We start from the raw sequence: 12,374 nt of genomic DNA on the forward strand, positions 1-12,374 counted from the left end.
AATTTTTTATTTTTAAATTTATTTTTAATTAAAATAATATTATTATATTATTATATTATAATAATATATAAACAGACCCGGGTCAGGCTCTTCGCCCAACCCGGATTCGACCCGGATTTCCCTAGCCACCGACCCGACTCCTCTTCCTCTTCAACCGCGACACTCTGCCTTCGCAACCTCGCCCTAACGTTCACAGTGTTTCACCTGCCACGGCCGCATGCCGACGCCGGACACCCGAGCCACCGTCGCCTCACCATCATGAATCGAACCCGGCGCCGTTCCTTCGCCCGTGTCGCCGCCGGCTCGACGACTGCCAACGCCGGGCCCGACGACTCTGCTCCTTAGCCGACCCGACTAGACCCCTAGCAACGCTCTGGCTTTCTGCAGACCCGACTTTGGCCTCTGTTCCGCGCTTTGTCGGAAACGGCCGAGACACCTGCTCCAACGTCGCCTTGACCGTTGTTCAGCCACGCCCGGAGGCGCGGCTAGCCATGGCTGACCACCACGATCACCACTGATGCCCCGCCTTCAGATCTGAATCAAGCATTTTATCAAACACCCAGCAGGCGCCGATGGGACAAGCAAGACACGGCCGATTAGGGCTTAAATCGATGCCGATAAATAACACGGACAAGGCAAAGACACACCAAGGTGACTGAGGAAGGCCCGCCGACGCTTGAAACAGAGTGCAAGCGAGTGTCGGCGAGTCTCAGCCCTGTTCAGTCGAGGCAAGGAAAAGCAAGGCAGTGATAGGGGACTCGCGGCGATGGCTTGGAGGCGAAGTCCGGTGGCTGTTGGTCACAGCGCAAGCGCAGCGGTTGCTGGAGGAGCTCCCTTTCTCTCTATCTCACGCAGTCCGTCTTTGTTCTCGCTCTCTCTTGGCTCATCTCCCAAAACCGAACTCTCCCCATTGTTTCTCAATCCCGAAAACCGAACTCTCCCCTTCTCTTTACGGCCGCGGTACGTGCACGGCGATTGCCGAAAAAGCTCTCCGGCTCTCTGTCTCGCTCAATCTCTCTCTGTCTCTCTCTCACCCCGACTCTCTGCTCTACGTCCGTCCTCCCCCAAAACCGAGCTTCCTCCCCCCCTCTTCCTTTTATGGCCGACGGCCACCTGCTCTCTGCCTTTCTATCCTCTCCCTTAACTGCTCTGCACCGACCTACCTTCTTCGTGGACTTTCGTGGCCAACTTTGAGAGGTGGAGCGGGTTCTCCGCTCGATTCCAGACAATGGTCGGCTGTAGAGGGGGAAAGGAAGAAAGGGAGAGGGAGAGAGGAAGGGGGGAGAGAGGAGCTGGGCCGGGGAAAAAAAGGGCTGGGCTGGGCTGGGACCAGCGGGAAAGAAAAAAAAAAGAAAAAGGGAAAGGGAGTTGGGCTAGGCCCAGCCAGGGGAAGGACTAGGGGGCCGGGTTGACCCGACCCGGTTCCGCTTCGTTCTTTTTTTTTTGTTTCTTCTTTTTTTTAAAAAAAAATTATATATATATTCTAATAATGTAGAATGCACCTAATGTCTAAATGCAATATAATTTTATAAAAATATTTTTGTTTTAGGAATTAAAAAAATTAATTCCCAAAATTTTGTGTAATTTAATTGGACAATTAAAAATAGGTGTCAACGTGGCATGACGAAGCAAGATGACATGGCATTGATGACACGGCAGATAATGATGCGTGGATGATGCAACCAAATCTATATGACATGTACGTGATATTTTTGGTAATTTTTTTATTAAAATTTGTAATTAATAATTAACGAAAATAAATTATCTAGTATAATATATCATCCAATTCAAACTAGTAAATAAGCTAGACTAAATCCTATTTTTAATGGGCCTAACTAAAAAAAAAAGCACAAATTGTAGCTCGAAAAACAATTATGATACGAATTTTTTTTTGTCTTGTAAAAAATCACAAACTCTCACTTAAATCCCAAATTTGACCCAATTGACTTGGAATTGTTAATTGTCCAACGTGACCATTTCACTTCAGCAATAAATCTACGTTGCCTGATAGCTGGACTTAAAGCACTATTCATTATTTTTTGTATAGCCACAGCATGAAGAATAACAATGAAGTTGTTCATGATTTCCTTCACTTCACTGGCAAGTCAAAAACATCTTCAGATTGAATCTCTCTAGCCAGCCTTCACCGTTTCGTCATAATCTAAAGTTGTGAACCACCACCCGTCGAGAGACGCCATGGACGAGATCCGTCATGGACAAAATCCGCCAAATCCATGACCAGAACCTTTTTTTTTTGCTGAAACAAGCCCGAGCCCTTCCCTTGAAACTTCGAAGTCTACATCAAATGGACATTAATCAATTGATTTCATTTAATATATCGGGCTCTAGTGATGGACATTTATAAATGGATTTTGTTGGAAAGTATAATAAAGGAGATTCTAAAGCTGTGCCCTACCAAAGTGTTCGTAACAATCTATAAGATCTCAATCTTTGGTAAACAAGACAAGATTTGGAATACGAGTAAACGTTAATGATTTTTATTGAGACAAAAAAAAAGTTCAAACCAAAATTGTCATTCAAGGTAAAGTTAGTGCATTTTTTTTTAATTAGCCCAATTTTAATGGAAACTTATTTTAAACTAGATAAACCCTATCCTAGCATGCATCTATTTAATTAACCATCCTAATATATCATGAAATCTTATCTAAATCCTATTCTAAGATCCATCATAATCTTATCTAATCTTTTTGGTAATTTTTATAGGAAACAAATCGAGCAAAGATAAACATTCATGACAAGATATAATCACCAAATCACAAGAAATAAGCATTGAATATTCATGCATCATCCAATCGACCCAAATTTGATGACAAATAAAACCGACACCCTTATTCTAAGGCTTAGGGATTAAGTTATCGATTTTCGGTGCGGTCGATAATCCTCTCTCATTGCTATAGTTCAAACTACCGGCCATCTGCACGTCATCAAATTATGAAAAAATCCTAATTGGATATGCCTAAAATCTCAAATAACCACGTTAGATTACAGTATCAACAACATAGGTAATAAAATATAGAATTCAAAGGATTATTACCTAGTTTGGAGATCTGTTTCCAAAAACGGACCGCCGGCGGCTACAACTCGTGGTGGTGCTCGGCTGGCGGTGTAGTCCTCACAGTGGGAGCACTCACATCGATGGGTCTCGATGATGCTTACGATTAGTGGTCTTGACCGTGAGGGTGCTCGGCTACAGAGGAGTACTCGGCCACTCTAGGAGTGGCTTGCGGTGTGGTGGCCGAAAAAACTTCGAACAACCTGCAAAACAAAAAGCTTCGCAGCTAGTACGGTGACCGCTTACTGGTTGCGGACAGACTGCAGCTCGTCAGCGCGGTGCAAGGAGCCTGGAGCAGCGTCGTCCTCACCGGGACAGGGAAAAGCAACAAGGCGTCACGGTGTAGGGTTGGGAGCAGCAAATCATCGTCAGTGTAGGGCTCAGTGCAGCAGGTGGATGGCGACAGCACAGTGCGGGATGAATCAGCAACGTCGTCTCTATGGGTCGCAGTTGGTGCTCTTGGGGCAAGGAGCAGATTCGCAGTGTGGCTGTGGGGAATTCGGCCATAAGGATAGGAGCTCAGCCACGGGACCATGAGATGCTCGACCAGACGCCTTAGCCACGGGGAAGGAGCATGACCGCGGGTCCCAGTCACAGGAAGCAGTTTGGCCACAAGTCCCAGCCGAGACTTCTCTCTCTATCTCTCTACCTTTGTGTTTTCTCTTTATGTGCTCTCAATTCTTAGTTGCCGACCTTACAATTGTGAGGCGTAAATATCTATTTATAATGTTGTGGGCTGGGTTTAGTCATATTAAACGGACCTTATTCCAACCTTACTAATGGATTAACGGGCTGCATTTCATTAAAACCAAGGCCTTCACATTGGTTTCAGCTCACATGGGCTTAACCCATTTTAATCAAAGCTCAATTCTCCTTTTATTCATTGTAATTTTCAGCCACTTAGCTCCCAGTGGGCTTGGTCTTAATTTCACTTATGGCTCAATTAAGCACAATTGAGAAGCGTTGAACATTCCTTTTGGCTCTTCGGGATAGATATCTTAGACAAGAAGTAATGAGATTTGCCTCCACATTAATTTTGTTTTCCTTTGAAGGTGTGTTGATCATCAGACGGATCAACAGGTTTATCGTCACTCGAATTTAATTGGTCATACTCAAATGCCTCCATATTGCAACAAGTTAGAGAGTTACGTCTGAAACTGATGGGATTAGAAAACAAGCAAATTTTATTTGATGCATGCTCAAAAAATCCTTCTTGTTTTTTTAAAAAGGTTTTGAATGGAAGATGAAGAAGCCCAACTTTCAGAATTTTTCCTTGCCTCGTATTTTCCTTTCAATGGTAGGATTTCGTCACACAACTAGTTTGGTGTACTTCAACATGTCCTCAAAATGGAAATAAACTTGTAATTTTATTCAATGGAATCAAGTGAATTACATTATCGAAATGAGAAATGCAAACAATCAAATCCTAAGTATAAGGAATAATTGAAATCTCGAATAAAAGGAAATTCTAGAAAATAATCAAAATGTTAGAAAGCGGGAACGACTCCTTTGTAGAGGAGTATAAAAACAAAAAACTTCTCTACTTAATGACAGCATCTGCGCTTCCGTCATGGTTGGGCAGAGGATCGTGCTGGACATTTGGTTGACCACTATGGAAATGAACACCTTTGTGTCCGAGAGTCTTGCACCTCATGCTTCAAAGTGTAGTAATCATCAGTAGAGTAACCGACTTATCCCATGTGATAGTTACACTTCTTGGAGGGATCATATTCAGAATAGAACTCAGGATTTGGTTGCATCATCAACTCATTAGAGAGCAATCTCTTCTTTTGAGGCGCGAACCAGCATCTTCTAAAGCCAATTTGTTGACCAAAGAACTGGCGTCTTCTACCATGTTGGCTACCAGAAATTTGAATCGTCAAGATGAGAGCCAATTGAGCATAAGCCACATTAACCTCTGCGGTGGGCGGGAAACCTCTTAGTAGTGAGGGTTTGCTCAGTAGTCCATCCGTCATGCAAGGCCACCTCAATAGGCTCACCCACGACGATGAGTTAATTAAATGATTCAGCAGTCGAGCCCAACATTTGGCATTGACGTAGCAAGATGTAGAGTTTTCATGACAAGTTCAATAGTTCTTTCTCCGTTGGCTCAAGGCTAATTTGGGCGGTCAGGGCTCTTCACCTCGTGGCATAATCCTTGAATGACTCATTTTCTTCTTCTCCGAATGAACTAGATCCTCACGAGATGGAGTTATGTCGATATTGAATTTATATTGCTTGAAAAAAGCATTAGGCAAATCTTCCCAAGTCTCATGAAGATTGATTTTCTTCACAATGTATCAGGCGGCCCGGTCAAACTTCCTTGAAAGGACTGGATCATCAGTGGTTTGTGCTCGATATATTGAGCCATTTCACCAGATCTCCAAATGAATCTTCAGACAGGAGGAACCATCATACTTGTCGAAATCAGACATTCCGAACTTCTTTGGTGCTTTGACTTTAGCGTAGTGAGACGAGTCAGTCAGGTCTTTTTTTTGCTAGAAGGTCAGTCAGGTCTTGATTCCGTAGGACTTGCAACTATCGAAGCTTCTCTTCGATTTTGGGAAATAGCTTATCCTCCTCAACCTTGGGCGCAACATCAAGCGCCACAGGCATAGTATTGTTGACAGAGATTTGAGAGGGATCATCTATCAAGTCTGGCATTTCATCCTCGGGAGCTATACCTTTGTTACTATTGGCGGATTGTTGCGGCAATACCACTCTAATCTGTGGCTGAGCAGACGCTGTCAAGAGATTTGGCTGAAGAGAATCGAATTGTTTTGATAGTTATTGAAGCACATTGAGTACTTGTTTCATCTCACTCGCAAGAGCAGCAATGCGATTTTGATCGTTTGCGTCAGCGATCCTTGTTCTAGCACACATGCGAATCGGTGATTTTTGATGAGCCGTCATGCAAAGATGTTACTTAGATGAAAAAATGTGACAATAAGTACAATAATTTAATATGACCGGTTCATGACAATAATTGAATCGCGCACTTTTATTTAGTAATGAAATTGTTCTTATACATAATCAAATCCCAAAATATGAACTAGGAAAGTAAAAACATGAATTGGAAACAACCTCTTTAGGCCATTTTAAAACGGCTCAATCTATATACAATTGGCAGACCATAGTCTAACGAAGCCGTTTATTCTCTCGAGTCGACTCGGAGACGTTGTCTTTTCCACTTTCCTTTCGCGGCACTTGATTTGTGCTTGATGAGTGGGCTTCGATGTCACCTCAGGCACCATAGGGAGCAAAGTATCAGGAATTTGATGCTGGCATATATAATGAGTCGAGGCACGGTATATCTTCTCTTTTCCTCCAAATATTCGGGCCAAACTATCTCTTGCGAACGGTACTCGTTCCACACACTTTCGATGTTGTGAATCTCCTCCAGGTAATCATAATCTTGCGAGTAAAGTTGACTTGGAATAAATCTGTCTTGAGAGGAAGTGGAACATCGAGGTTGTTCTTCTTTGGACAATCTCGAGTCCAACGGGACCGTCGCAAATGAAACATGGGGATGGCAGTGGCTTCTTCTCTCTTTCTTTGTGGGAGTCACCTTAGGGTCGGTTCCACTTTTGGTAGGTTTGTTTGGAAGGACCTTCTCCCCATGTTACGGGTAACTTCACCTTCCTTGTCCTCCTCATGATGCGATCCGCTCTCCTCCCATTTCCTTTGGAATTGGAAGATTCTGTTTTGATGAAGTCGGCAAGAGACTCGACTGCAGTTGTTGCCTTCGAGATACTTCAAACATCCTGTCATTTGAGCTCAAGTTACGCCCAAGGCTTCAAGCCATCCATGAACACCCCAAGAGCTTCCTCCTCCCCTAAGTTGGGAATTTGGAGCTTGAGTTCGGTAAACTCCTTTACATATTCTCGGACCGTGCCCTTTTGTCTTAGTCGATGGAGCTTGCTACGAGCCTCTTGTTGGGCGAATTCTTCACAAGCGAACTCAGTGAAGAAGTAATCCCGAAATTCATTGACAAAATCATCCCATGTGTTGATAAGATCGGCTCCACGCTTTATACACGGAATGTCTCTTCGACCTTATCGATTCGCTCCTTCATCTCATCAAATCCGTCCATCATCATGGCGGCCTTCATTCTAGTGAGCTTTTCTTCGAGAGTGGACATAATGTCCGTTGATACTCCCCTCTTATTGGATCTATAGCAGGTCTCCTCCTCTTGGATGACCTTCCCTTGGGTGATCTTATCTTGGGGAGTTTCACTAATAGCAACAATAGAGGCAATCTCCTGGTTTGACATTCTCTCAACCACTTGACATGCTCCTCGATCTCTTTGAATGAGCTTTCTTCAACTAGTGCTCTGATACCACTAGTCACAAGCCGACAATTGAGATTGCGAATCATGTGGCAACTTAGGCTTCCCTTGATTCTTGCTGGGACGACGACTAAGCTAAGCCTTCCCGACGTATCGCTCACTTGCTCACTAGGCCACTTGGATCGTAGAGAGAGAAAGTGTTTAGAGAGAGAACCTCTAGGAGAGAATGGATAGTATTGTTCAAGTGTTATATGATACAAATGAGGAAAGAGCACCCTATTTATACATGAGGCCTACTAATGGAGGAAGAGCTCCCAACTACCTTTTACCCTATTAAATTCAAGACTACCATTTACCTTGTATCTTAAATATACATTTCCCATACCATCCCTAGGAGTATTCTAGAAACCCTAGAGCCCAAGACGCTTCTTGCTGATCATCTCGGCCATTTCTTCGATCAGTCGCGTCATGGAAACTCCAATCCATAACAAATACCTGAACGAAAACCGCTGCAAAAGGGACTTCAAGGATGTCCAAGGCTCCCTGGCTGCTGTAGTGATGCTAACTTTAAATGCGGCTTCAGGAATGGCAGTGGAGATCCTTGAGTGCCGGGACCCTCGGCGAAGGTGGATCAGCAAGAGCGAGAGGGGATGGAACGGCACTGTGACTAGCGACAGTGGACAAAGGGCTGAAGCAACAACGCTAAGAGGACAGCTCGAACAATAATGATAAAGCGCGATTATCAAAAGAGAGAACTTTAATCTACAAACCAAAAAGAGAGCCCCCCCTCTGGGCGTTTAGGAAGCGTTTGGCAAGTTGCCAAAAAATAACAATTTCTATTCTTTTATTCTCATAATCAATTTTGGAACAGAAATCCATTTAGTAAATATTTTGTTCCCGAGCACAAGTTTGTTCCCAGAATCAATTTTGGAACAGAATCAAGAAGCAAATAAAAATAGCTTCTTAATTCTGGGAACAAGAATCAAAAATGGAAAAGAAATTTTTCTTCTTCTTCTTCTTCTTGGCTTGTGGCTGGCGAGGGCGAGGGCTAGACCCTCGCCGCCACCCTCACCAGATCCGGCGAGGGTGGCTCGCGGCCTAGGCGAGGGCCACCCTCGCCGAATCTGGCAAGGGCGACCCTCGCCCAGGCCGCCAAGGGCAGCCCTCACCCAGGCTGCTAGCCGCCCTCGTTGAATCTAGTGAGGGCGGCGGTGAGGGTCCAGCCCTCCCTAGATCTGGCGAGAGTGGCCCTCGCCTGTGTCGCAGCCCTCGTCAGCCCTGGCCTGTGGCTGGTCGCCGGCGTCGGTGACCAAGCTATGGCCAAGGAAGGGGAAGGGGAAGAAAAAAAAGGAAGAAATATTAAAAAATTCAAAATATTATTAATAAAAAGAAATTTTGGACAGTTACCAAACGCTTCCAAATGCTTAAAAATTGTTCGCGGGTATGAAATCAAAAAAAATAATTTTTTAACAGAATCAACTTTCGAGAACAAAACGGTTGTCTAACACACCCTTAACGAGTCTCCTTTATAAAAGGGACGACTGAGGTTTTCAAGGAAAGGAACCAAACCTACTTTCCTCTTAAGAATGCTTAAAATATATTATACTTTTGTCTTTTTCACCGTCTCCCGTATATATGCCCCCCAAATCTTTGACTTTTGCTAAGAATATCCCTCCTTATTCACTGGATGAAGCTGTAAGGATAAATCGTCAAAGATTCAGCCGTGTTACGAATTTTGACCAAATGATAATTTATAGGCTTAGTCCAATCAAACTCAAAGACCCCTCTCGCTTTGGTCCATTAACCCCAATGCAATTACATGGGCATAACATCATTATTGCTATTGAATGGCAAATGCTCCTATATGAATTGCTTTCATTGATACTTGCGCAAAAGTCAAGGTTCAAAGGAGCTCATATTCGTCTGGTCGTCGTCAATGGCCAGTACAAATGGTCCGAGTGCACGAACCGGTGGACCTACCAATGAGCTGTCCATGAGCCGTAGTTCCCACACATTGTGAGGTGAGGAGGCTTCTTTCTTGCATGTTCCACTGATCAGGCCGACCCAAGTTCACGTACATGCAGTCCCCTCCACGAGTCAAACGTGAATTTTTCGGCCAACACATCTCGTCCTCTCGATCATTCACCGTCGGAGATCTGACCGCTAGGGTTTTCAAAGCCCTCAAATGAGGACAGCAACTGAATGTGGTATGTGCACTGAAGAGATTGCACATTATCATGCCTTATGTATATTCTGTATATGACGATCTAATATTAAACAGTATTTAATATACGCAGTGACCATGTAGTGATTTCTTTTGCCAACGCAACATTAGTCTTGAAAGGAAAATTATATTTCTCTATGATTCGAGGATCTTTATGGTGCTTGATGGTTTGCCAAGGTAAAGAATATGGTGCATTTGAGTATTGGAGTAAATCCATGATATGACCGTCTTTTCACCAAATTTTCACTTATTCCGTAGTAAATTCATGCAGCAAACCTACCATCATCATCAAACCTCCCTAGAAAATAATGGAAAGAAGCATTTATAACAGAAAAAAAACATAGAGAGAAGCACCGACACAGAACTTATGTGCTCTTAGCCAAAACACCACAGTGACCACACATGCTATAGCCTATAGCAAGCTACTTCCACAATCTTAGCATTGACAACCTTGACCAACCTCTTTAATGAAATTCTTCAAGTTCCTATCTGACGACCCGCCTTCTGCCGCAGCCTCCCTCGCCAACTCCTTCCACTTGACCGCATTCCTCCTCACCTCCTCCCTCCTCTCCCCATCGGCCATCACCGTCTCCAAGCACCTCCTTACCTCCTCCGCCTCCACCAACCCTTCCTCGTTTGGCCTTACGCGGACCCCGGTCCGCCACACGTCCTCGACGAGCTTCGCATTTGTCCCCTGGTCCGTCCACTGTGGGAACGCCACCACAGGGACACCAAGCGCAAGGCTCTCGAGGGTCGAGTTCCACCCGCAGTGTGTTACGAAGCACCCGAGCGACGGGTGCGACAACACCTCGAGCTGCGAGCACCACGGCACTATCATTCCTTTCTCTTCCAACTCCTGCAGGCAGCTCAATCTATCCTCATCCTTCTCTTCCTTTCCGTTTTGGTCTGCTCTTATGACCCACAAGAACGGTCGCCCGCAGTCAAGCAATGCGCAGGCGAGCTCCTCCGCCTGCCTCTTTGATATCACCGCGGTGCTCCCGAACGACACATAGATGACCGATGCCGGGGCCTTGGAGTCCAGCCACTCCGTGTAGTCTTTGGACTTGTGGAAGAGGTCGCCCCCAAAGGACGTGTCAGACGGGTCTATCCCATCGATGAAAGCCGAGGGTATCAATGGCCCGATCCCTACCATGTTGTACCTGTCGATCGCTCTCAAGGCCTCTGGCTCTAGCGAGTCGAAGGTATTCACCAGTATCCTTGGATTGTTTTCTTGGTTGATGGTATCGAGCTGGTTTTTGAAAGCCGGCAACGCGAAAGCGTATACGCCGGAGCTGTTCGGCGCCAAAAATGAAGGCAAGTCGCGGCTAGTGAGCTTGTAGGGAAGGCCCGGTAACTCGAACGAACATGAAGGGTCAAGGCACTTATTTTTTATGAATTCGCCATAACCGTGGAAGTAATAATAGTACATGTCCAAGACCGTGGCGGGTTGAATCCACAGGAGGGCCGAGGGCACGTGGAAATCACGTGCCACCTCCGCTGCCCATGGGATGAGCAAGCTGTACACCAAGCAGGTGTAGGGGCGGCCCTCGCCCACGCTTGATGCAATGAGGTCCTTCAGCTTCTCGGAGCCTCGGCGCTTGACCTCGGAAACGAAGTGCGTCATGTCATCGCCCTGCTTGAACCCATCATCATAGCCGTCAGAGAAGGCGGCGAAGTGGAGGCCCTCCAAATGGGTCTGGCCCTTGGACATGCGGCTGCAGGCAGAGACGCTGGTGGCGAAGGTCACCTCGGCACCGCCACGGAGGAGGCGCTTGGCGAACTGGAGGGCCGGGTTGATGTGGCCCTGCGCTGGGAACGTGACGAGGAGGAAGTGGGGCGGCGCCACGGCAGCAGCAGCGGGTGGTGGCGACGGCGCGTGTGAGCCCATGGTTTAGGAAATCTTTTTTTTTTTTTTCTGTGGGTGCTGCTTATACGGTTGGTATTGGGCACAGATACCAGTGAAATTGTGGGAGTTTAACGACTTACATGTTTTCTGGGGGTGATATTCGTATAAATAGAAGGATGAGGTTGGGATGGAGTGACGTTTGTGGTGACGAATCGGAGAGAGTCGTAAACTAATTTTCCATTTCCATTTGATTTTTGTTTTTTCCGTTCGTCCGTTTGTTCTTTTGCTCTTCGGAGAGACAGAGGGTCGTGATGTGGGTGGCGAGATCTTGTCGCTGGGCGATGGAATTCGTGGACAAGGCAAAGAAGCACGGCCTCGTCTTTGCTTCTCCCATGGATCGAAGAGGCTGAAGAGTTCAACGTGCGCTCATGTGATTGAGCCGATCCGGGATGCTTCGCTGCATGCATGCTGCTGTGCTCACTTCTGTGCATGGGCCGAAAAGCTGATCATCGACCTCTTCATCTTTATCATGAAACGGGTAAGGACTAAAAGACACCGTGCGAAAGACATGGAGATGTATAAACGAACTGATGAATCGAGCAAGCCTTTCTGGATTTGATGCTGGGGGTGAAAGTTCTTGCTCGAGCTGATGTCCATGATTAAAACAATACAATATGAAAAGGAACTAGAGATATTTTCGTCCATAACTTCGATTGGATAATTAACGGCGGAATTGTCTAACGGGCGAGTCGGGTCGAGTTTCATATGGCTCGAAAATGGGTCCTGCTCAAATTAACTCGTTTTATCAGTACTGCCCTTTAACGACTTTCGACCCGACCCGACCCAACCCCCATATTATTATAGCGAATCCATAATCAACTCAATCTATCAAAATTCAAACAAACCTATTTAACCAACTTTAAGTTCTTGGCGCTAAAATATT

At 45.5% G+C, this 12,374-nt stretch overlaps 1 protein-coding gene across 1 annotated transcript; it reads right to left on the reverse strand.

The window, feature by feature from the left end:
* Positions 1-9,763: 9,763 nt before the first annotated feature.
* LOC115686260 (crocetin glucosyltransferase, chloroplastic-like) lies at positions 9,764-11,922 on the reverse strand. Its single transcript, XM_030611483.2, has one exon. It carries the CDS (start codon positions 11,471-11,473, stop codon positions 10,022-10,024), a length of 1,452 nt encoding a protein of 483 aa, XP_030467343.1. The 5' UTR covers positions 11,474-11,922; the 3' UTR covers positions 9,764-10,021.
* Between the last annotated feature and the right edge of the window lie 452 nt (positions 11,923-12,374).

This window comes from Syzygium oleosum, unplaced genomic scaffold (genome assembly GCF_021117445.2).
Source record: "Syzygium oleosum isolate NSW1041296 unplaced genomic scaffold, Sole_v2.1 Sole_v2.01, whole genome shotgun sequence".
Taxonomy (NCBI): domain Eukaryota; kingdom Viridiplantae; phylum Streptophyta; class Magnoliopsida; order Myrtales; family Myrtaceae; genus Syzygium; species Syzygium oleosum.